Raw genomic sequence first — 26915 nt, forward strand, 5'->3', positions numbered from 1 at the left:
ACGTCGCTCTGGCCGGCGAACCGCCTCCTTCCTAAGGGGGCGGGTCGTGCGGCGTCATAGCGACGTCACATGGCTGGCAGCCAATAGAAGCAGAGGGGCGGAGATGAGCGGGGCGTAAACATCCCGCCCACCTCCTTCCTTCCGCATAGCCGGCCGGGATGCAGGTAGGAGATGTTCCTTGCTCCAGCGGCTTCACACACAGCGATGTGTGCTGCCTGCTGGAACGAGGAACAACATCGTACCGTCGCTGCTGCGACATTATGGAAATGTCGGACCCTACACTGATGATACGATAACAACGCTTTTGCACTCGTTAATCGTATCAAAAAGGCTTTACACACTACGATATCGACAGCGACGCCGGATGTGCGTCACTTTCGATTTGACCCCACCGACATTGCACCTGCGATGTCGTAGTGTGCAAAGTACCCCTTAGGCAATCAGAAAGTTATTCTTATATAGGTGCTGCAGACACCAAGATGCAAATAAGCACCCATACTTAGAAGGGAGACTGCGTAAGTCAATAGATCTATATAATTGATTAGCCACAGTTTATTACTCCTTACCATGCGCAATGGAGGGAGATGTTAGACATCGTCAGTAAATATTGGTCAATCCTTCATACTGACAGTGATCTGTCTCACATATTAACTCCGGCACCTGCGATCACACCAAAAAGATCCAAAACACTCAAAGATCAAATTGTGAGGAGTTACGGTACTATACTCCTGCTGATGGCAAACTTTGGCATCAATAGGGGTTCTAGATGGGGTTCTCAATCATGTGGAGACTGTGGTGCCTGCCTTCAGATGGACCGTGCGGTGGACTTCTGGGATTCGTCCCGGAAGAACACATTTAAAATCACTGAATTTATTAATTGCCGGTCGTCAGGGATTATTTACTGGGCAATATGCCCCTGTGGTCTGGTTTATGTAGGGTTGACGTCCCGGGAATTCAGGGTGCGTATTCTGGAGCACATCCGGGACATCAAAAATGCGGCTAAACTACATAAACCAGAGGATATCTGTCTTCCAAAAAACATCCCCAAACACTTTAAAGAGTGTCATAATTGTAACTGGCGACTGCTAAAATTCAGAGGGATTGAGAGGGTCCACCTTGGTGCTAGAGGTGGTGACCTTTGCATCCTGGCGCTGCTTTTCCTTGGCAACATTTCTGGTTTCCATTCTATGCGTAAAAGAACCATGTCCTCCATGACCACCAAAAGGAGGACGGGATTGGGGTGATCCATCACCAGAGGAGAGTGACTCCGTATTTGACTGCGATTTAGAGCGACTGTTCGGTCCAGACTTGAAGATTTTATTATGGTGCCATCTGAAGACATTGCCACTCTGATAGTCAGCAACATCACGTTTAAATTTGTGTGCCTTTTTCTGTTTGATATCCGTCTCCCATTCTTCAAACTATGAGTCTGCTGAATACCACTAGGGATCTTTCACATTTATATTTATAAGATATTTTGATCTGTTATATAAGCACAAATGCATTTAATGGAACATCCCCTGTGATTATGTAATCCTCGAGTCTGACCCCTCAGACACACCTCCCTGTTTTTTATCATGATTTTACAAACACTTTTGTACCCTGTGTATTTTCCTATTGACATCCCTTTAACATTTTGTATGTATACTAAACAAATCGCACTTTATCATCATTAAATAGAATCTTTCTGTATTTAATACGATAGTAGTGTGATAATTATGAGATATGAAGGTCTTTTTGTCTGCTCTGGGGGTATATAGCAGGATGGGGGTATATAGCAGGATGGGGTATATAGCAGGATGCGGCCATACACCAAGATGGGGTATATAGCAGGATGTGGCCATATGCCAGGATGGGGTATATAGCAGGATGCGGCCATATGCCAAGATAGGGTATATAGCAGGATGGGAGCACATACCATGATGGCAGTATATAGCAGGATGGGGGCTATACCAGGATGAGGGACATATATATATACAAGGCAGGAGGATCATTACCAGCATGGGGTACCTGAGTTAGAGAATTTGGAGAGATTACCCCCATAACCGTGTCAGCAGCAGATCCTCGCCCCATAACAATGTGTCATGACCAAATTTTTTGCTTAAAATTTTATTTTCCTATTTTCTTCCTCTAAAACCAAGGTGCATCTTATGGTTTGGTGCATCTTATGGTCCAAAAAATATGGTAAGTAGTAAAAAAAAAAAAAAAAAAAAAAAAAAAAGACCCGTACCATTCTCATTTTTCGGGATCTGGGGCTCAGAGATGGCTTATTTTTTGCGTCTCAACCTGACATTTTAAAATTATGCCATTTTTTGATAGATACGATATTTTGATCGCTTGTTATTGCATTTTAACCTCTTTATGACCGACCGCCTGATGGATTAAAATAGCGTCAAGAAAGGTTACTTATACTGATCTCCCGTTTTAAAATGGCGGCAAGAAAAAAGTGAATAGCACCCTTTAGCATCAGAAAATCTGTGGGATTTCAGCTAAAGGGGGTAGCTGAGACCCTGGAGACCATGATTCGGGCTGTTTTATACCGGTCCCCAGTCATGTGATCACGTTATACACGGTATAAAGATGACCACGTTACAGTAAATGGCATAAAAAAATGATTTCTCTCCCACCTAGCATGGCATGATCAAACATGTCAAATGGGAGATAAATCCCCTCCCCCGGTCCCCCAGTGTTGCCAAACTGCCCCTCCAGCTCCCCTCCCCCTCCCAATCATCAAAATGGCGGCTCTCATGAGTGGTGCACCTGCCGCATTCATCCTCCTCCTTTGATTTCTGTCGCATGTGACATGCCAGATATGACAAAAAAGTCCTCCCAGGTCCAGCCAGGTCACCCCCTGTCACCCACCATCACCCACCGATTTTGCCCGTTTCCTCCTGTAGCGATAATCCCTCGCAATCCCTCCCATCCCATCTCAAAAGATGTCAGCCGCATGCGCAAAGCGGCTTCAACCAGGTCTCTGCACGCAGTGACGCTGAGCTTACTGCTGCTCACACTGCCGTGGTGTGGACTGTGGTAGTGTGGCTGCAGTATTCTCAGGTCACTACACCTACACTCTTCACATGGAGTGCTTGAACTTACAAAAAATGGGGATACATTCACGTAGCCCCCATATTCTGGAAGGTCCAGAATCGTTGTGGGACCTCCAAAATGGATTATTGCAACCCATTTTTTTTTTTTGTTCAATGAATTGGTGGAAGAGGGAATGTGTTGAAGAGCAATTTTTCAAATAGTTTTTTTTCTCTTTTTAATTATTTTATTACTGAGAGTAATGTTAGGTATCTGATAGACGCCGCAACATTACCAACCACTGAACTTGATGCCAGGTGACATTACAGCTGGTATAAACCCCATATATTACCCCATTTGCACCAAGGCAATGGGTTGAGCCGGGGCGAAGAGCCAGGGTTGACACATCTAATGGATGCGCCACTTTTGGGGGTGGCTACGGCCTGCGATTTTTAGGATAGGAAGTGTCAAATAACCATGGCTCTTCCCACCTGGAGAATATAAATTATAAATAATTAAAAAACAGTGTGGAATGCCCTCTGTTTTGGATTACCAGCCAAGGTAAAGCTGCCAGCTGTGGTCTGCAGGTGCAGCTGTCTGCTTTACCCTAGCTGGCTTTCAAAAATGGGGGGGACCCGACGTTGTTTTTTTAAATAATTTATTTATTTTTAATATTAAATTATTTATTTATTTTGCTGTGTTGTACAATATAAGCACAGTGGAAGGATTTTTAGAACTCTCCTGCCTACTATGTTTCTTTTCTCTGTAGCTTAAACTGACCTACGGCGTGGCTTCCTGAGCCTCAGCATGTCAATTTATGCTGTGGAGATGAGTGTTCTCCGCAGGGAGAATAGAGCTAAAGTCCACAGCAGCCTGAACCCGGATCTTGGGCACAGGCAGCAGTGTTCTCCCATAGACAACACTCACATCTCAGCAGGAGGGCTGACACTGTGTACTAGACGCTGTTACACCGGATCGTGGGTACATAACCTAAAAGTGAGAAATTTTAGCTTCACAGCAACATTTTTGTGAAGTACCTGTGGATTCAAAATGCTAACTATAACCCTGGGGTATAGGGTGAAATGCAAATGCGACATGGTGCCCACAATTTATTTCAACTTTTCCAAAATTCAAATAGTGCTCCTTCCATTCGAAGCCCTACCGTTTGTCCAAACAGAGGATATTAGCCACATGTGGGGAATCTGTAACGCCTGCCTGGATTCACAGACTCAGATGGGCTGTAATGGGGAGGCTTGAGGGAAGCCACTCACCAAGCAGGACCCCCAGAACCCTGAAACCCTTTAAACCCTATACAGGGATTTGGAATTACACAGGGCTCTGGTGATCACTACCTGTGGAAGGCTGTAGTCCGATGAGAGCAGTCAGGCAGGGTCAAACCAGGAATTGCGGAACAGGGACAGAATCGACAGGCAATGATGTAGTCAGCAAACGTAGCAGAGGTCAAATCCGGATCGGGCAGCGAGGTACAAAAACAGTAGGCAGGAGGGTAGTCAGAAAACACGCAGAAGTCAGCACACAGGAATCACCAAACAGAATAGGACGTAACAGGAACCAGGAAAATCAGAACTATTTCTGGCAGAGGTCAGCAGACAGGAGGGGAACTAAGAAAGGTGTGGTGTCTTCCCATTGGCTGCAGCTGAATGCTGGCAACTGCAGCTGGAAGACACACGCCACCCACAGTCAGCCAGTGGTACTGCAGATCCCAAGATAACCCAGCCCAGTGGATGATCGGAGCCTGCGCCCACCGCTGCCGCTGGCATCGACTCCTCTTCCATCACCAGCACCAACCACGGCAGGAACACGGCGTCGCCTGGCGATCGGAGCAGAAGTCGCTGGAGCAGACTTCGGTGGTGACGTAAGAGTATCCCTGCACTCATAAGAAATTGGATAACAAACTATGGAGTCTACTTTTTGGTGTTTCCTCTTGAAAAAGTGAGAAAACCGTGGTAAAAATTTATTTTTATATTTTCGTGGTTCAACGTCATAAAATTCTGGGTTCTGCTGTTTAGGTACCTTAGGGGTCCTACAAATGCAACGTAGTACCCGCAATCTTTTTCAGCCAAATTTTCTCTACAAAATTCAAATATTACTCCTTTCGTTCTGAGCCCTCCCTTTGTCCAAACAGCTCATAAGAGAGTAGGAAAAACCGTAGTGTTCAATTTTTGGCGTTACCTCTTGAAAAAGTGAGAAATTTGGTGCTAAAGCAACATTTTTGTAAAAAAGAAAAATTAAAATTTTTAATATGACAGCCCAATGTTATCAAATTCTGTGAAGTACCGGTGGGTTCAAAATGCTCACTATACCCCTAGATAAAATCCTTGAGGGGTTCGAGTGTGATGCCCTGGACCAGCCAGGTAGTCACAGATAGGGCCCCGCACTACCCCAGTCCCCTAACAAGGTGACAGCAGCCAACCATTAAAATCCTAGTAACCTCCTTCAGGGCTTGATGGGCACACCAGGGGGCGTTGCCAGGCAGTCTGACATGCCCACCAAGGAGTTCGGATGGCCTGAGGCAGGAGAAAAGTAGTTAGTTGAGTCTGGAGGTGAAGTTAAGTGGAGGCAGGCCTGTGTGTCAGGTCTGCAACTAACTGACAGGTGCCAGAGTAGGAGCCCTTCTACCTCAAGCTAGGAGGAATACGGAGGACTCTGTCTGCAGGACCCGGGAAGACGGCTCGGGGGAACCGAGGTGGACCGGGACAGGGTAGTGGCCCGCCGGTACCGACCCGGGGAACCGACCCGGAAACCGAAGCACAAAGGGGGGTACTCAGACTCTGAAGCTAGGTCCAGAAGCTACTGGGGGCTAGCTAATTAACTGATTGAGGCCAGGATTCTAGGTCCTGGCCCACCCAAAGTCCCGAAAGAAGACAACAGCCCAACGAGGGGGATAGAAAGCCACCGCCATGACAGAGAAATCCCACAGGCCAGCGTCTGCGGGCAAAGGGCTCCTCCGACAACTACAAGCCGGGGAGCGGACTCCTGACGTTGCAGGTGCAGGTAGTCCAGCATCACAAAACAGGTGCGGGAGAAAAACAGAGACCACCAACCGGGTGGGGGACCAGACTGCAGCCGGCTGGGGGCCCCGACCACCATCACCTTGGTTTACCAGAGACTTGTGTGTTTACTAATCGTGAGTACATCAGTGCCCTCCGGCCGCTCATCTCCCTGCACCAGCTCAGCCCAGCGGGTCCCGGGGCCACCACCCCTACCCAGGGAGGGGTTAACAACTTGCTGCGCAACATCTCCCCCGGGTGCCCCGTAACTGCAGCGGTGGTGTCCACCTTCATCACATCCTGTGGGTGACGTCACAAACTGGACACGGCTCCGGCTGTACACCTACGTCCCAAAAACCACCAAACCCCCTCTTTATCGGAGTGACCGCAGGACCCCCGGGTCCGGAGACCCTCGAGCCACCCCACTGAAGGTCCGGACCCGAGCGGCTCGGTAGCTGCCGAGCACGGGGGCGGCACACTAGTTTACAAAATGGTGTCACTTGTGGACGTTTCTGCTGTTTAGGTGCCTTAGGGGCCCGGCAAATGCAACATGGTGCCCACAATCTATTTCAGCCAAATTTGTGTTCCAAAATTCAAATTTTGCTCCTTCTGTTACGAGCCCTCCCATTTGTCCAAACAGAGGTATATGACCATATGTGTGCTCAGAAGAAATTGGATAACACATTTTGTGTACCATTTTGTTGTGTTATTTTTTTTAAAAGTGAGGCTGGAGCAACATTTTTAGTTAAAATGATGATTTTTGGTTTTTTTTTTATTCAACATCGCTTTAGTTCCTGTGAAGCACCTAAAGTGTTAATAAACTTCTTGGATGTGGTTTTGAGTACTTTGAGGGGTGCAAGTGTCACGTTTGGGTATTTTCTATCACCTAGGCTTCTCAAAATGTGATGTGGTCCCTAAACAAATGGTTTTGTAAATTTTGTTGAAGAAAATGGGAAATTGCTGATGAACTTTGAACCCTTCTAACGTCCTAACCCCAAAAACGTTTGTTTAAAAAATTGTACTGATGTAAAGTAGACATGTGGGAAATTTATTAAGTATTTTATGTGACATAACTCTCTGATTTAAGGGCATAAAAATTAAAAGTTTGAAAATTGTGAAATTTTAAATATATTGTCAAATTTCTGATTTTCACAAATTGTCCTAAATTTATAACTATCTGGAACTTCAATATGTCATGAAAAAACAATGACAGAATCCCCGGGATCTGTTGAAGTGTTCTGGAGATACAACCTGTGAAAATGACACTTGTCAGAATTGCAAAAAATGGCATGGTCATTAAGTACAAAATTGGCTTCACCCTTAAGGGGTTAATGCAATGTTGCAGCGACCAAAAAAAAACCCCATAATTCTAGCTTCTTGATTTTTTTTTCTCACTACACCCTTTACCAATCAGATTAATTGATTTTATATTTTGATATATCAGGCATTCTGAAAGCGACGCTAGTAGATGTGTTTGTTTTTATTGTTTTATTTTCAATGGGGCAAAAGGGGGATGATTTGAACTTTTAGCTTATTGGGGAATTTATTTTTTTTAGAACTTTTTATTTTCACACTTTGTTGATTTTACTAGTCCCCCTAGGGGACTTTATGACTGCCCTCTCCGATCTCTTGTACTGATCAGATCAATGCTTCAGCATCGCTCTGATCAGCAGAAATGCTGTTCTCCTGTGAATGCCGGTGCTCTGCCAGCATTAACAGAACATGAGTCATGACAGCGACTCATTGGCGCCCCGTGATAGTGTCACGGGGCCGCCGATAGTGACATCGAACAACGCAGTCCTTGCCGGAGCACGTTAGATTGTGCTGTCAGAGTTTGACAGCGCATTCTAAGGGGTTTAAAAGAAGGGGTGGATTAATGATTCACCCGTGCCTGTTAGCTGCAGATCAGCAAATATATGCAGGGAATAATGAGGGCTCACCGAGCAAGCCAGCATTAAAGGTAGGGAGGATACCTAGGACGTATAAGTGAATCTTAGGTTGTAAAGGGGTTAGCCTTTCCTGTATAGAGTGAAAACACAGCTGGAACTTACCTTGGCAACATTCACTGCAGAGCCATATCCAGTGGAGAATCCACAGCCGATGAGGCAGACCTTCTCCAGTGGCGCATCCTGGTGTATCTTTGCAACAGCAATATCATCGACCACTGTGTACTCAGTAAAGGTGCTCGTACTAACAAAATGGTGAATAGGTTTTCCCTTGTAGGTAAATCTACTGGTGTTGTCCAGTAGCACTCCATTATATTTACCTATGCTGGTTGGAAAAAAATAGAGGGAAATCATTGCATAGAAACTAACTTTCTTAAGGCTGCTTGTCACCAGTATAGGTTTCAGAGTTTTAAGGTTGAAAAAAGATACAAGTTTGCCATGTTCAACCTATAACCTAACAAGTTGATCCAGAGGAAGGCAAAAACCCTAAGGCTATGTTCGCACGTAACTGCTCAATTTTCTGCAGCGATTTGACAGCACATGTTCGCTTCAAATCGCTGCAGAAATACTGCATAATGGATGCAGTGTTTCAGCAGAATAAATCTCGATTTCCTGCGCTATGGCTGATGTCCCCACCATAGACAGAGTGGGAGCTGCATCCAAAGCGCATCAAATAAGTGACATGCTGCCTTTTTGAAAGCACGGATTGGGTCAACTCTAGAATATGGAGGGGGTGATCGCTGGATGGTAAAATTACACACTAGTGGCTTGCATAGGGTGCCGTCCACACTTACTGTTCTGTTCCTCGAGCGGAGGCAGAACACTAAAGGTACCGTCACACTAAGCAACATCACTAGCAACATCACTGCTGAGGCACAACTTGCTAGCGATGCTGCTTAGTGTGACATCCAGCAACAACCTGGCCCCTGCTGTGAGGTCGTTGGTTGTTGCTGAATGTCCTGGGCCATTTTTTTGTTGTTGCTCTCCCGCTGTGAAGCACACATCGCTGTGTGTGACAGCGACAGAGCAACAACTAAATGTGCAGGCAGCAGGAGCCGGCTTCTGCGGACGCTGGTAACCACGGTAAACAGCGGGTAACCAAGAAGCCCTTACCTTGGTTACCCGATATTTACCTTCATTACCAGCGTCCGCCGCTCTCAGCTGTCAGTGCCGGCTCCCTGCTCTCTGCACACGTAGCCGGAGTACACATCTGGTAATTAACCCGATGTGTACTGTGGCTATGTGTGCAGGGAGCCAGCGCTAAGCGGTGTGCGCTGGTAACCAAGGTAAATATCGGGTTGGTTACCCGATATTTACCTTAGTTACCAAGCGCAGCATGCTTCCACGTGTAGCGACGCTCCAGCGATCCCTGCCAGGTCAGGTTGCTGGTGGGATCGCTGGAGCGTCGCTTAGTGTGACATCTCACCAGCGACCTCCTAGCAACTTACCAGCGATCCCTATCAGGTTGTATCGTTGTTGGGATCACTGGTAAGTTGTTTAGTGTGACTGGGCCTTTACACTGTCATTTGCAGAAAAATAAATACACAATATCTGAGGTATTAGTCGATATTATGGCCAAAATAACGGTAGCCTACAAACCACATCATGGTTCCTCATACTTGTAGGTCCCTACACTAATCTATATAAATAGAAAAATAGCAAACGTCTGCACATGACATTTTATACGGGATGCAGCCAGGCCTTTTAATGTTTGGACTTGCATATTGGAGACTCCGTCCCTATATGGTGTACACTACTACCGGGCAGCCCGCCTGATTGAATAGTATGGGCGTGTAATAGGCTGCTGACTGGGTTACTATGCACCTGTAAGTGTGAACGGAGCCCTATGCAAGCCACTAGTGTCCAATTTTACTATCCAGCGATCACCCCCTCCATATTCTGGAGTTGTGTGAGTGATTTGCACCTCTTACACCTGTGATGCCTCCATCTATTGGGGGTTTCGCTGCACCCTGTTAGTGCAATAGTATTTCTTGGCCTGAGCAGTTCACCGCTGCTTTATCCTGCTGTGAGTATTCTACATTGTGGTGGATATTTAGTCCTCTTTTTGCTTATTTGCTATTTTTCCCATATTAGTGGAAAAAAATATTTCCCAATTCCACATATGGCAATCACACTACTAGTTTACTGGATCAACATCATATCACAAAATCTGGTTCACATGACCTGTAATATTTTAGACATCTGGGCACTTGAACGTTTTAAGTGAATTAACCAATACAACATCAAAGGGCAGAGCGTTCCATAGTCTCACTGCATTTACAGTAAAGAATCTGCATCTGATTAAACCTTCTTTCCTCTAGACGAAGAAGATGGCTCCTTATTATTGCAGGCTGAGATGTAAAAACATTTTAAGGATCTATTTACTGTCCCTTCATATATTTGTATATTGTAATTATATCGCTGCTTCATATATTTGTATATTGTAATGAGATTGCCTCTTTTAAATGAAAAATTCCAAATTTGAATCCTGTCAACGGTCCACCCATTCCCTTAATACTCTTGGTTGCTCTTCTCTGCATCCGCTCTAGTTCAGCTATGTCCTTCTTATATACCGGAGACCAAAATTGTTCATCGTATTCAAAGTGTGGCTGCACTAGTGACTTGTATAATGGCAAAACTATATTCTTGTCATGAAAATCTATGCCACTAAATGCATCCCATGACTATTTTTGCCTCGGCAGTAGCTACCTGGCATTGATCCCTAAAGTTGAATTTGTTGTCTACCCATACACCTAAGTTGAGTAGGTGCTATAGAGAGTAGAGGGATAAAACTATTCTGCCTATTGTCAAAATAAACTGCAGTCAAATAAAATAATCAACCTCTAACTGTAAGCTAAAAATCTATTTTACAATTGTACAGTGTGGAAAAAAATTAAATGAGTTGAAAATCACAGCCGGTTGGCAATCTTAGTTGCAGGGCAGATAGTTTCATATAAAATCGAGGCCGTGTCTATGGATGTATCCTTTACCCCCTAGTTTGAGTCACGTGTTTCACAATATGATTTCACAATATTCCGTCAGGAGAGTTTTATGTGATTGCACAGAGGTTGTAACTTTTCATATGAAACGTAGCCTGATGAAGGCCTTACTGGCATATTGTGGTAATGCATAGAATTTGTATAATAAGAAACTAGAGTCCTTTAAGTGGTTTCTACAGTCCTTGTCAAGAAATGGAGGCAAAGGGGACAAGGCCTTTTACAAAATTTTTTACAACAAAAAAATTCTAAAATAACCGATTGGGTCAAATATAACAAATCAGGGGTCACAAATGTGATGCCAAAACGTGCGCATCGGGGTTGGCGTGACATGTACGTGCAGGCCCCACTCTGCTCAGGTAAACATCTTTTCAATATTTATATCTAGGAGGCTCTTTTCTATATTTTACTTTCTCCATTGTGAACAGCACATTCGGCAGTTCAAGTACTCATGCTACTTTTGCATTATGGTTCTTTCCCTCCACCATGTATGATCCCTCACAATATTAGCTTTGCTCACAACAGTAACATGCACCAAAGCCATAGTTGCTTTATATACCAGTGCATGCACTTAAGGAGAAACAAGACGAGTTTTTAAGGTGCAAAAATCAATTACATTTTTGTGTAAACAAAATCATCGCAAACAAGTGATGAGGATCCATAAAATCATCAATTCAATAATTAAAAGATGTTACAAATTCACTGGACGGCAGGTGACATGGTATGGGGTTAATGATGATCCTTGCAGAGTGCCACCATTGCATATTAGCACAAATTTCATAGACATAGTGTACACTTACATATGTTGCAGCACACAATCTAGGATACAGCATAAAACACCCATAGCTGGGGCTGATAACATAGAACAATAGTTTTTTACATTGTCAATGAAAATATGACTCACCCACCCCAGGGCCTTAGGTGACTCGGTGTCGGGCCGGACTAGTCCAGGGTAGTCAGCGGTGGCAGGGCCAGACTCAGTGACCCTGGTGGAGTCAGTTAATTGGCGGTTTGGGGAAGATGATGATAATGTTTATATGAATATTCGTGACGCCACCTGTGGTAATTTGCAGCTATGGCGCCGCAGCTGCTGGGAGGGACCTCCGGGGCTGGTGTTATGGCAGCTGAGGTGTTTCTTGCTCTCCACAGGTAGAGCAGATACCCCAGGGCAACCGTTGGTGCTTGGTAAAGTCTATGGTGTTTGTGGACGAGATGCAGGATAAAGCAGACGACACAGGGCTTGCAGTTAAGATCTTTACTCACTGTTTGGTCTCAATTCGGCAGCTGTCCGGTTGCCCACAGTATGCTGGGATCCACTGTCAAGGACCTCCGCCGATCCCAGGTAGTTCAGAGGTCAATACCGGTGCACCCCTCCTGTGTCTCTTTCCTGACTGACTTCTTAGCCTTGACTATTTTAGCTGAGCTGGTCTTGGCCTCCACCACAGGGCCTGTTCAAAGGAGGCTAACCGCAGTTGTATATCTTGCCCCCTTCACCGGGGATCTGTGGTGGGTTGTGGCCCTGGGCGCTTGCAACCACCCCCGGGCCTTCGGTGTTACTTTTGAGGAATTGTCTTTCTTCCCTCAGTCTAGGGACCGTCCCTGAATGCAGCCAGATCCCTCCACCCGATCTTTCAGTGGAACAGGCCACGAGCCAATATGCCCTTCCCTGGCCCTGGGATCCTTTCTTTCTTAGGGTGTCACCGGGGCCTAGCTAGACCCCAGGATCTCCACAAGGAACCTTCTTCTGTTTCTGTGCTTTCTCTCTGCTGTCCTCTCCTGACAGCCCACCTCCTCTCTCCTCCTGTCTCTCCCAGACTCCTCTACTGACTGATTACACTTGAACTTCCTAGTTCCCTTTTTCTACTCACACTTTCTGACTCCACCCACACTCCCCCTTGCTAGGCTCCACCCCTTCAGGCCAGTGAATGGGACTTAAGGCCCCGGGGACCAGATATATTGGTTGCTACTCTCAGCATTAGTGGGTGCCTGCCTTAAACCCTGACCCAGTGTGTCTTAACAATTGGTGTGTGCAGGTTTTATCTGTGGACCGGTAGTTGACCCCATTCTTACCCGGGATGGGATACCACACCTCTGGCTGAGGTGCAATATCTCTGTGGCAACGGAAGCCTCAGGGGCGCCACACTCCCCCACAGCAAATCCCAGCACATCCGCTGGCTGAAACAAAAATACAGTGGTGTTACCTGCAAACTTTTTGAATGCATTATAACAGGTAAACAATAAACATTTTCATCCCTTTATGGGAGGCACTTTTCTTAAACGTTGCAAAACAAGTGAACAAACTTTAGAGTCTATAGTGCACTTTGCAGTACAATGCACTCTTCTTTAGTGATGCAATCCCACCATAATTCTGGTAGGGGGCACAACGGGTGCAACTATTTACATTATGCAGTCCTGGCCACGCATAGTCCAATGGCCCAAGTGTCTTTCAACATACTTATTTTTCCTATGTGGAAACTGGTTAATCAACATAAATCACATTTTACTGTACAACAAAATACCGGCCACTTAAAGTCCAGTGGACCGGTTGTCCATAAACAGTGGGTGGGTAGGTAGGGTCGTCTTCAAAAAGAACATGAGGCTAGGGACATCTTCGAAAAGAACAGGGGGATTGCAGGATGGGGCTATTTACAGTCAGGTTGCAGTGTCTCTTTAATTGTAGAGGTCCTTTTCTGGCTCAGCTCCCAGTGACATAGAAGCTGCAGTCAGGTGGGTTTGGGTTCCCTGGGAACTCGTGCTAGGACTGCTCCGGGGAGTTGGTATCGTAGCTGCGTTGGTGGCAAGCGCGAAAGCAGGAGGACTGGGCAGCAACCGCACCTGGCAGTCCGGGCTCCGCCGGTCGGGGGTGACACTCTCCTTACCCGGCTCCGCAGCGGCTGCTGGATCTTCTCCGCTCTCCAGGACGCAGGACGCTGCCCGGTTCTCAGGTGCGTGTCCCGGCTCGGCCACCCCTCCTCTGGCCGCTCGTTGCTCGGCGTCCATCTTGAGCCTCCGTAGTCGCTGGGTTAACTGCTCGATTTCCTCCAGCAGGAGATTCAGGCTGGGGTCCGCTCCCTTCTCCCACGCCTCTCTTGGTGTACTTGGTAGCGATAGCTCCACCATGATGCCTCTGCAGCCTTCCCGGTTAGTGCTCACGTGTATCACTCTCGAGCGTTCACCGCCAATGCTCGGCTGCACCCTTCTCCACTCCAGAGACGCTTGGCGCCGTGCTGACACCCAGCCCACCATGGGCGGCATCCCTCCGCCCATGATTCAGTACATTCTGGCAACTTCTCCTTTCTTTAGGCAGCCACAACAACTGCCAAACTCTCAATTCCTTTTTAGTGCGCCATTTTTCAATCTCCCTTGGAGAATGGAGGAGGCGGGGCTTATCTTCGCGCTCTCTCTAGGCATGCCCCCTTTCTTCCCACACTCAGCAATTTCAATGGCGGCGTCAATTTTTCCTCACAGTAAATCACAGTCTATTTAATACAGTCCTTTAAGGCACACGTCACCCGTTTCAGCGGGTCTTGTTCATATCCTGTTCGTGACGCCAGAAAGGTAACTTGCCCACCCCAGGGCCTTAGGTGACTCTGTGTCGGGCCGGACTAGTCCGGGGTAGTCAGCGGTGACGGGGCCCGACTCCGTGACCCTGGTGGAGTCAGTTAATGTGGCTGTTTGGGGAAGATGATGATAATGTTTATATAAATATTCGTGACGCCACCTGTGGTAATTTGCGGCTATGGCGCCGCAGCTGCTGGGAGGGACTTCCGGGGCTGGTGTTATGGCAGCTGAGGTGTTTCTTGCTCTCCACAGGTAGAGCGGATACCCCAGGGCAACCGTTGGTGCTTGGTAAAGTCTATGGTGTTTGTGGACGAGGTGCAGGATAAAGCAGACGACACAGGGCTTGCAGTTAAGATCTTTACTCACTGTTTGGTCTCAATTCGGCAGCTGTCCGGTTGCCCACAGTATGCTGGGATCCACTGTCAAGGACCTCCGCCGATCCCAGGTAGTTCAGAGGTCAATACCGGTGCACCCCTCCTGTGTCTCTTTTCTGACTGACTTCTTAGCCTTGACTGTTTTAGCTGAGCTGGTCTTGGCCTTCACCACAGGGCTTGTACAAAGGAGGCTAACTGCAGTTGTATATCTTGCACGGATGTGACGTGTGCAGCATTTGACGGTGACGTCACTGGACGGGGGAACAGCGGTCTGCAATAGCGCCTTTCACAGGCACTATTGCCAACACAAGGTATTTGAGAGAAACATTGTTTCTCAATATAATATCGATCTGGACAATAAAATATATGTGTGAACCACCCTTTTAAAGGCCCCGGGGACCAGATATACTGGTTGCTACGCTCAGCATTAGTGGGTGCCTGCCTTAAACCCTGACCCAGTGTGTCCTAATAATTGGTGTGTGCAGGTTTTATCTGTGGACTGGTAGTTGACTCCATTCTTACTCGGGATGGGATACCACACCTCTGGCTGAGGTGCAATATCTCTGTGGCGACGGAAGCCTCAGGGGCGCCACAAATACATGAACCAGCCCGTAATCCCCATGCACACCACCACCAGGAAATGATACCTCAGAAACGCCCTACGTACGTTTCAATTATTGGGGTCACCAATCTTCATCAGGGGGATAGAGAGGTACTGTATTTATATCTGATACTGTATCTGTATCCCAGATTGTGTGCTGCAACATATGTAAGTGTACACTATGTCTATGAAATTTGTGCTAATATGCAATGGTGGCACTCTGCAAGGATCATCATTAACCCCATACCATGTCACCTGCCGTCCAGTGAATTTGTAACATCTTTTAATTATTGAATTGATGATTTTTTGGATCCTCATCACTTGTTTTCTAATAAATGTAATTGATTTTTGCACCTTAAAAACTCGTCTTGTTTCTCCCTAAATTATTCTTGAGTTGTGCAATGTGGGGTATATTGCTACCAACCAATACCCACATTTTTTTGTTGTATGGTGTTATGGAATACACTTTTTAACAGTGCATGCATTTGTAGCCATCATTACATTAGCTCAATTACCTCTTGAGAGTGCATATAGCTAATGAATATAACACAGTTGAGTATATCATATATATGACTTACTTTTCAGCTCTTTTTTGAACTCGTTAGGGCTCTAACACTTTCTCTACTGTGTTGTACCTATATTGTTCCTGGTCTTTCCAGTAACATAATTTTTTCCTCCTACATATAATATTCATCGCACCTTATAGTTTTTCAGAATATCTGTGCCTTATTTTTAATATACCTTAAGGCCCTGTGCGCACTTACCGTTTTCTTTGCCGAGGACTTCCTGCGGATTTGCTGCATGTTTCGCTGCAGAAAATGTTCATAACATCTCTGCAATGAATCACCAGCGAAACCTATGGAAAAAAAAATGCTGTGCGCACTATGCGGAATTTGACAGCTGCATGTTTTGCTGCGAGATTCCCGCAGCAAAAACAATTGCATGTCACTTCTTTTCCGCACGTCGCTGCGGGATTTCACTCCATTGACTGTAATGTAATCGTGAAATCCCGCAGGGAATAACGCAGGCAGCAAATTCTGTGCGGTTCATTGCGTTTTCCTGCATTATTCCCTCCGGTATTTCGCCGTTTACCTGCGGTAATGTACATCGCTTGCCTGCGGTTTGCAGGGAAGTGATGTCATTATGACAGGAAGAGGAAGCGGAGCAGAGAGTAAACACACACACATCACAGACACAGACATACATCACAGACATAGAACCCAGACACAGACACAAACATATTGTCATGATTGACTCCTGGCTCAGCTGGAGCTGAGCCTTTTTTTTAGTTTCACTTCTGATACAAGTCACGTTAGGGGTTAATCCTTTCTGCCTCGTTCTGGAGGTCAGGCTACTTTATTAGGGCACTGTTTCTCTTGGACTTTGCCAGTGATACTACAGGCTCTGCTATGTTCTGCTCTTGAGTGACCTGTTGTCTGCCCTGCCCCCTCCTGACCTCTGTGTTCACCTGACCTGTTAACATCCTCTGTTGTCTGTTTCCATCAGTGTCTCTCCCGCTGTCTCCCTGTTCGTTCCTTATCTGTTTACCTTTATTCTGTCTTGTCTTCCCACTCCCCCTCGCTTCTAGGCTCTGATTTCCCAGCTACTGACTATTTGCTTCCCTCTGACTATGTTTAGACTTTGCCCTTGTGTACTTACAAGACCTCATGTTGTGACACGGCTTTCTGACTATTCTACTGCCATCTGGTGAGCTTGACTAGTATTACCTCTGCTAGGGAATTCCCTGCTCATACGTTTCCTCCACTTTTACGCCCCCTAGTGGTTTACCAGCTAACTACCTTCTCAGATAGTTTCAGGAATCCTCTCAGTCCCACATTACTGCACTGTACTGCTATTGTACATCTTAGAGTACAGCGTGACATTATCACTGGCCCTTACATTTTTACCCCTATGGATCCGTTACGTATCCTTATGGATCAGATGTCTAATTTGACTCAAATGATCCAGGACTTATCCATTGAGCATAGAGCCCTAGCCTCTTCCCATACTCAACTCCAGGGGGAGCTTGCTGCTGCAGTAAAGGCTTTCCAGGGTTCCATGACTCAATCACAGCCCGGTCCCGTAGATGTATCATTCCATTCTCCAGAACCCACGGTCATGCTCCCGGATAAGTTTTCCGGAGAGGAGAGGTTTCACACGTTTCGGGAGAGCTGTAAATTACTTTTTTCTCTTAGACCCCGTTCCTCTGGGGATGATAGTCAGCGGGTGGGGATAATAATTTCCTTGCTTAGGGAGGGACCTCAGACTTGGGCCTTTTCTTTTACCACCGACAGCCCCTGAGCGTATGTCTGTGGATAGGTTTTTTGACGCCCTAGGACTTATTTATGATGAACCAGACCGGGTCATGGTGGCAGAGGACAGGATCATGGGTCTCTCTCAGGGTAGACGCACTGCAGAGTGGTATTGTTCTGAGTTCAGGCAGTGGTCTACGATGGTTTCCTGGAATGATTCTGCTCTGAGATGCCAGTTTAGGAGAGGACTCTCTGATCATCTCAATGACGCTCTGGCCCTTCATCCTCCACCCAGTTCTTTGGAGGAGGCCATGACCCAGGCAGTACGGATGGATCGGAGGTTGCGGGAGAGAGGAGTGACCCTGCGGGAAACCTCATTATGCCCGTTCAAAGCTGAGGTTGTTTCACTTGCGGAGCCCATGGAGGTCAGTGCCACAGATTCCAAGGAGAAGGAGAGGAGACGACGACGGGAATGGAAATTGTGTTTCTACTGTGGAAGTCCGGGACATTGGAGGAAGGACTGTCCTACCTGTCCTCCTGCTACTAAACCGTCGGGAAACGCTTAGGTCTGGGTGATGTTCGAGGAGGTCACCCAGACCCTCAGGTACCCTTTTCCTCTTTCCAAAAAAATTTGCTTGAAGTGGAACTTGTAATAGGAGACTGTTGTATTCCAGCCTCTGCTTTCGTGGACTGTGGTTCCTCCATGAACTTCATTGACTCCAGTCTGGTTTCCAAAGCTAAGATAGGGACAGTTAGGCTAGAGACTCCGGTTCACATTATTGCTATTGATAGGACACCATTGTCACGAAATGTGGTTGAATTTGTCTGTGAGGAATTCTTGCTTAAAGTGGGGTCCCTTCATCAGGAACTTATTTCATGTTATATCATGGATAATCTCCCTGCGGGACTGGTGCTGGGATTCCCCTTGTTGCACATGCATAATTCTGTAATTGACTGGGACTCTCGCGATATTGTTAAATGGGGTCCTAAATGTTCTAATGCTTGTCTTATCACTGTTCAGGTGTCTTCAACTAATCTGAAGGGTATTCCGGAGTACCTGAAGGATTTTGGAGACGTATTCTCTGAAAAAGAGGCTGAGGTCCTGCCACCCCACCGTCCTTACGATTGTGCTATTAACCTGGTTCCAGGTGCCAAATTACCCAAGGCCCGTTTGTATAATCTTTCTGGCCCAGAACGCACTGCCATGAAAAATTACATATCCGATAGTTTACGTAAGTGACACATCCATCCTTCTGTCTCGCCTGTTGCTGCTGGGTTCTTTTTTGTTAAGAAGAAGGATGGTGGCCTACGCCCTTGCCTCGATTTTCGGGAACTTAATAAGATTACGGTGAGAAATACCTATCCACTTCCACTCATCCCGGACCTCTATAATCAGTTATCTGGAGCTAAATGGTTCTCCAAGCTTGATCTCAGGGGAGCCTATAACCTCATTCGCATTCAGGAAGGGGATGAGTGGAAAACGGCATTCCTTACCTCAGAGGGCCTTTTTGAAAACTTGGTCATGCCTTTCGGCCTTACTAATGCTCCTGCAGTGTTTCAGAATTTTATGAATGATATTTTCTCTGAATTTATTGGCCGTTTTATGGTTGTGTACCTAGATGATATTCTTGTCTTCTCGTCCAACAAAGAGTCTCATATTGATCATGTACGTACAATACTTCATAGGTTACGGGAGAATTCCCTATTTGCTAATCCTGAAAAATGTACTTTTTGTGTCCAAGAAATCACCTTTCTAGGTTTTATTCTGCCTGCTGATGGTTTTTGGATGGATCCCAGAAAAGTACAAGCCATTTATAATTGGGTGCAACCCAGAGACCTCAAGGGTCTGCAGCGTTTTCTGGGTTTTGCCAATTATTACAGGAAATTTATTAAAGGGTTTTCTGAAGTGGTCAAGCCACTCACGGATCTCACCCGCAAGGGGGCTGATCTTAGGGAGTGGTCACCGCAGGCGATAGAAGCATTTCTGAGGTTAAAGGAATGTTTTATGACTGCTCCTGTACTTGTTCAACCTGACCTCTCTCAGCCGTTTATTGTGGAGGTTGATGCTTCAGAGGTGAGTGTGGGGGCAGTGCTCTCCCAAGGACCCGCTACTTTAACTAATTTAAGACCGTGTGCCTTCTTCTCCAAAAAATTTTCTTCTGCTGAGAAGAATTATGATGTGGGGAATCGAGAGTTGTTGGCCATAAAGTTGGCCTTCGAAGAATGGAGGCATTTTTTAGAGGGGGCGTTCATCGGATCACTGTTATTACGGACCATAAAAACCTGTCTTACATCGAGTCTGCTAAACGGTTGACTCCTAGACAGGCTAGGTGGTCACTTTTTTTTTTCCTGTTTTCACTTTTCCATTACTTTTCGGCCCGGTTCTAAGAATGTTAAGGCGGATGCGTTATCTCGCAGTTTGGATCCATTTTCGCCTCCCAAACCTCCTTCCTCCATTCTTCCTCATGGGGTAGTGGTTGCTGTTTTATCCTCCGGATTGGAGGCTGAGATTCGTGTTGCACAGGCATTGGCCCCTCCTTCATTGCCCGATGCCAAATTGTTTGTTCCTGTCCAGTTTCGATTACGGGTTCTCCAGGAATTTCATGACTCTGTGTTTGGTGGTCATCCGGGGGTCTCAGCTACTCGTAAGGCTATTGCCAGGTTGGTTTGGTGGCCCTCTATGTACTCCGATGTCACCGTGTTTGTGTCTGCTTGTGATGCGTGTGCACGTGCTAAAGTTCCCCATAACCGGCCGGCCGGGGAATTAGTGCCCTTACCAATTCCAGATAGGCCCTGAACTCATTTGTCCATGGATTTTATCACTAATTTACCTGTTTCCGCTAGCAAGACTGTTGTTTGGGTGGTGGTGGACAGATTCAGCAAACAGGCGCATTTTGTTCCCTTGTCGGGATTACCTAATGCTGAGACTCTGTCCAAATTGTTTATTGAACAGGTGGTTAGATTGCATGGCATCCCTGTTAACATTGTGTCCGACAGGGGGGTTCAGTTTGTTTCCAAATTTTGGAGAGCATTTTGTAGACGGCTGGGTATTGAGTTGTCCTTTTCTTCATCTTACCATCCCGAGACCAATGGGCAGACAGAGAACTAATCAGTCATTGGAACAAATTCTGCGGTGTCTGGCTACGTCTCAGCAGGACGATTGGTGTTCCTCACTGCCTATGGCTGAGTTTACTTTCAATAACCGGGTCCATCAGTCCACGGGTACTACTCCATTTTTTTGTAACTATGGATACCATCCCCATTTCGGTGAATTTTCCAGACTTGATTCTGGGTGTCCTGGGGCTGATTCTGCAGTTCAGCAGTTGGAGGAGGTTTGGAGGGCAGTCCGGCATACTGTTGAGGTGGCTTTAGGGCGGCAAAAGCGCTATGCTGACAAGAGACGATCGGTAGGATTTAATTTTCAGGTGGGGAATAAAGTTTGGTTGTCTACCAAAAACATTCGTCTGAGAATTCCTTCCACTAAGTTGGGTCCAAAATGTATTGGTCCGTATGAGATCATCGAGATTGTCAACCCAGTGGCTTTTCGTCTGCGATTACCGCGGTCCTTTCGCATTTTTAATGTGTTTCACAAATCTCTGCTCAAGCCTTTTGTTCCTTCTGTTTCCGAGTGTCCTCATCCCCCTCCTCCTGTTTCGGTGGATGGTCAGATGGAACATGAGATTGAGCGCATCATCGATTCTTGGCGGGTCCGTAGTTCGCTTCAGTACTTGGTACATTGGAGGGGTTACGGACCGGAGGAGCGATCCTGGGTTCCGGCACGATCTGTCCATGCTGACCGACTTACTCGTGCCTTTCATAGAAGGTTTCCTGGGAAACCTGGGGGTCCGGTACTGTCATGATTGACTCCTGGCTCAGCTGGAGCTGAGCCTTTTTTTTAGTTTCACTTCTGATGCAAGTCACGTTAGGGGTTAATCCTTTCTGCCTCGTTCTGGAGGTCAGGCTGCTTTATTAGGGCACTGTTTCTCTTGGACTTCGCCAGTGATACTTCTGGCTCTGCTGTGTTCTGCTCTTGAGTGACCTGTTGTCTGCCCTGCCCCCTCCTGACCTCCGTGTTCACCTGACCTGTTAACCTCCTCTGTTGTCTGTTTCCATCAGTGTCTCTCCCGCTGTCTCCCTGTTCGTTCCTTATCTGTTTACCTTTATTCTGTCTTGTCTTCCCACTCCCCCTCGCTTCTAGGCTCTGATTTCCCAGCTACTGACTATTTGCTTCCCTCTGACTATGTTTAGACTTTGCCCTTGTGTACTTACAAGACCTCATGTTGTGACACGGCTTTCTGATGATTCTACTGCCATCTGGTGAGCTTGACTAGTATTACCTCTGCTAGGGAATTCCCTGCTCATACGTTTCCTCCACTTTTACGCCCCCTAGTGGTTTACCAGCTAACTACCATCTCAGATAGTTTCAGGAATCCTCTCAGTCCCACATTACTGCGCTGTACTGCTATTGTACATCTTAGAGTACAGCGTGACACATATAGAATACACATAGAAAGACAACGGAAATATAGAAAACAAAACACGTGGGCTCCGCCGTATTTTTACCTTCCAGCCGAGGTAAGCACACAGCGGCGGCCCGGTATTCTCAGGCTGGGGAGGGTGAGGGGCAGGGTTAATGTCCCCCGCCTCCCTCCTGTGGCGCCCTGGACAAGCCAGGGGCCACAGAGAACAACACCCACAACACCCCACACTCCCAGCAGGCACACCGAAGTCAGAACACGAAACCCTTGTTGCCTTCCTCCAGGGGCTGATGATCACACCAGGGGGTGGGCCAGGCGGTTGGTCCCGCCCACCGAGGAGTTCACAGTCCTGGAGGCGAGAAAAAGCAGGCAGATTAGTTTTGGAGTGGCCCGGCGGTACCGGACCGGTACACAAAGAGAAGCCAGCACCATCTGGCAGGGGCTTACGGACCCCGGTAAGGCTAGGAGTCGCCGTGAATTTGCCGAATTCGTTAGTGAAGGGAACCTCCTGGGTTTCCCAATGACCAAGTCCCGACAGAAGGCAACAGTCCAACCAAGTGAGGGAGACACCGCCACCACCAAGGCAACCGTTTCCCAGGGCCAGAGCCTGCGGGCAAAAGGGGCTCCTCCGGCCCACATCCAAGCCGGGGAGCGGGTTACCGGTGGGAACCCATTGGAACCGTTTACCGTACATAGGTGCAGGGAAAGGCAGTCATCACCAACCTGCCGGGAGAAATCAACACCGCAGCCGTCTGTGGGACCCGTCCATCCAGCCGTGTGTTTTACCGAGAACTGTGTCCTCATCATTGGCTGAGTGAGTACCACCGTGCCATGCGGCACAGCGTTGCCCCCGCGACCCTGCACCTCACCAGGCCCTGTAATCCGCCTGTCGTCCATCCCTACCCCATCACCGGGGCCCCGGGACAACCAACCCCCTACCCACGGAGGGGAGAACTAACAACAAAGCTGCTCCCTGTCACCACTCCCGGGATCCCCGTCCAGAGCAGCGGTGGTGTCACCAATATCAAAACAACCGTGGGTGGCATCACGGACAATAACTAAAGCCCCCACAATCAAAATCCCCTTTTCACTCATGGGCGAGGAGCGCCGCTCGAGTCCCCAGGATCCGGCCCACTGCTTGAGCCACCACCGAGCAGCAGCAGCAGCGGCCGGACCCGAGCAGTGGGAGAGCGCAGCGTCCCCTCCTCTGTCCACGACACTCCCACCTCCCGCAGCCGAGAATATCAGCTGCACCTGCCTCGAGACTGTCGCATGCATTATGCGACAGTATCGGAGTGTCCCCGACTCTTCTTTTTGCCGTGATGCAGTGGCAATCAAGGTAATGTAAGGAGTTCATGGCGGTGGATCGCCGCCACTAAGTTCAGGCTTGATCATGGCAGTGTCTATGAGACAGCTGACATGATCAACCCGTAAGTAAAGTGAAAAAACACACACACAGAAAAATCCTTTATTTTAAATAAAACACAAAAAAGCTCCTGGTTCACCCGTTTAACCCCCCCGAAACACACAGCTCCGGTGTAATACACATCCTGTGATGCTTGCATCAAGCCGCGACTGACACACAGCGCTGAATGAATGCAGCCTCGCAGCGAGGCAGCAGAGGTAATTACCGGTCATTTCCCACGGCCGGTAATGTGAACTCACTGCCGACTGTGGGAAATGCAGCGTGTGCTCACAGGGACTCTATCTATCTATCTATCTATCTATCTATCTATCTATTCTTCTATCTATTCTTCTATCTATCCCTCTGTCTGTCTATCTATTCTATCTATTCTTCTGTCTATTTCTCTATCTAGCTATCTCAGAATGAAATGACTTTTTTTTTCTTCAATGTGCTTTATTGCATTGAATGCAATAAAGCACATGTACCAACCCACACGCGGCAAAACCGCGGCAATACCGCGGACAATACCGCGGTAAAACCGCAGCAAACCGCGGCAAACCGCATGCGGTTTATGGGTGAGGTTTGCCGCGGTTTTTTACCGCGGGTGCGATAATCTTTCAATGCCTGCGGAATTTTCTTGAGAAAATTCCATTTTCCAGTGCGCACATAGCCTTACATGTGATGCCCATGTCTCTAGTTGTACTGCCAGTTGGCAGTCATTATTTTTAATCTTTAATAAAATGTTATATTTGACCCAATCGGCTCTCTTCAAATTTTTTTGTGCTAAAAATTGTGGTGCCTTCCATTATCTCCGTAGGTCAATCACATCCCTATGATTCACACACAATTATGATATGCACACTTGTTATTCACACTGTAATTCCTATCGTATTGTGTACAGTCATTCTTTCTCGGTCTAGTTCTGTCTGTAGTTGAGGCATTAACAGGGGAGTAACCTGAATCTCCTGGGCCCTAATCGAAAGTCCATGGCTGGCCATTTAGAATACGTATGTGCCAGAGGGACCTGGTATTCCATTTAAACACCATCACTTCCTTTTATCCCACTATAAACACCCCTTGAAAATTAGACAAGTTGGCATGGTCTCAATTTTACCAATACTTACTCATTTTTGTAGCAAACATTACTGTCTGGATTTACACAGCATCTGCATTTTCCACACTGAGGCACAAACAATGGGATGACTTTGTCTCCTGCATGAAAGGAATGATAAAAAATATTTACAATTTATTGGGCAAAATTAACCTTGCTACGTGAACACAGGTTAATTAGCTATTATGACATTTATAGGTGAACTTATACATACATCTTCTGTCAAAACAATTAACAATTAATTAATACATAGACTCCAATACTGCTACATATTAAAAACATAAAGTACTTATTTTTTAATATAGAAAACTGTAAAAGCCATCCAACCACGTCAAGGTGTACCTAAATATGGATGGTCCCCATCACTAAGGCCTCCGACACTCATCCGTGCCGCCGGTACGTGTTTGGTACGTTTTTGCACATACCGACGGCACGGAGACACGTACACCAATGCTACCTTATGGTAACAGGCACACACACGTAGAACCACATGGAACGTTTGTCCATGTCGTTTGTATTTGTGTGCGTTTTCCAACAAGCTCGACATGTCCGTTTTTCTCCAGCATCACACAGGCACGGACCCGCTAAAGTCAACGGTACACGTATCATGTCCGTGTGCTACACGTACCGTCCGTGTGCGTTTATTAGTGAGCGATGTCGGTCAATCAACTTTATATGTGGTTGTCAGTCAATCTCCCTTTTTTTCTGTGGTTGTCAGTAGAGATGAGCGAACCAGCCGCGGTTCGGCTCGAGCTCGGTTCGCCGAACCGAGGTCTCGTTCGAGTTCGGTTCGGCGAATGTTCGACGAACCGAACTCGAACCAATAGGAAATAATGGGAGGCAATCACATACACATAAAAACGCATTATAAATGTACACATACAGTTAATAAACATTGCCATAACACTTACCGGTGCCCGCGATGCGTCCTGCTCTCTGTCTCCTGTCACTATTCATTCCGATGATCGCTTCGTCCTCCCAATAACCAGCACTGACAGGACCTTCCGTGACGTCATCAAAATAGCCATGTGACCAGTCACGTGGCTATTATCTCATTGGCTACAGACTGGTCACATGGCTTTGACGTCATGTCCTGTCCTAGGTCCTGTCATTGCACTCTCTGGTACACGGTTCACATTTGTATATCTCCGTGTACCGGCGACATGCTCTAGCACACGGTCGACTCCCCGTTCCGTTAGGGACCAGCTAACACAGCCGGTCATTAACGGAGATCACCGTTGCCATAGCAACGCAGTTAGCGGTGACGTCACCGCTAACCGCGGCTCCGGGAATCACATGATCGGAGCACCGTTGCTATGGTAACGCATCTGTCAGCATTACCGCTGTTACCGGTAACAGCCAGTAGCACTGATCTTTCACGGAGTGAAGACTGCACGCTGCTTCCCGTGCAGCCTTCACGGAGTCTTCCCCCATGCAGCAGTGATGGAGCAGAGCTGCATTTGTTGAATGAGAAAGACAGAAGACCATGGATCGTGGAGGGCTGACAGTGAGTAATAAACACGGAGTCTCTAATGTGTCTGTGTATCTATTTCTATTATTATTTTTTCTCTGTGTGGTGTCTTTTTTTTAACCCTTTATTGGAGATTCTTAATGGCCGGGTCAAACGTGCCTGACATTAAGAATCTCTGGCTTAATACTAGCTAGTAAAACAAAGCTAGTATTAACTCATTATTACCCAGCAAGCCACCCGGCTTCAGGGCTGTTGGAAGAGTCGGATACAGCGCCAGATGATGGCGCTTCTATGAAAGCCATTTTCTGGGGCGGCTGCGGACTGCAATTCGCAGCAGAGGCGCCCAGAAACCTCGGGCTAACCTGTTCTGCGGATTTCAATCCCCAGCTGCCTAGTTGTACCTGGCTGGACACAAAAATGGGGCGAAGCCCACGTCATTTGTTTTTTAATTATTTCATGAAATAAGTGAAATAATTAAAAAAAACGGGCTTCCCTATATTTTTGGTTCCCAGCCGGGTACAAATAGGCAACTGGGGATTGGAGGCAGCCCGTGGCTGCCTGCTGTACCTGGCTAGCATACAAAAATATGGCGAAGCCCACGTCATTTTTTTGGTGGGCAAAAAACTTCTGCATACAGTCCTGGATGGAGTATGCTGAGCCTTGTAGTTCTGCAGCTGCTGTCTGC

General features: G+C 47.0%; 1 protein-coding gene across 1 annotated transcript in view; it reads right to left on the bottom strand.

Moving 5' to 3' along the window:
• Positions 1-26915, bottom strand: part of LOC142311972 (alcohol dehydrogenase 1) — a 490686-nt gene that overhangs the window by 103558 nt on the left and 360213 nt on the right. The window contains exons 6-7 of the mRNA XM_075350839.1: positions 24773-24860; positions 8087-8306 (exon numbers count right to left, since the gene is read on the bottom strand). Coding sequence (XP_075206954.1) covers positions 8087-8306; positions 24773-24860 — 308 coding nt within the window. The remainder of the gene's footprint in view (positions 1-8086; positions 8307-24772; positions 24861-26915) is intronic.

Source organism: Anomaloglossus baeobatrachus, chromosome 1 (genome assembly GCF_048569485.1).
Source record: "Anomaloglossus baeobatrachus isolate aAnoBae1 chromosome 1, aAnoBae1.hap1, whole genome shotgun sequence".
Classification (NCBI taxonomy): Eukaryota; Metazoa; Chordata; class Amphibia; order Anura; family Aromobatidae; genus Anomaloglossus; species Anomaloglossus baeobatrachus.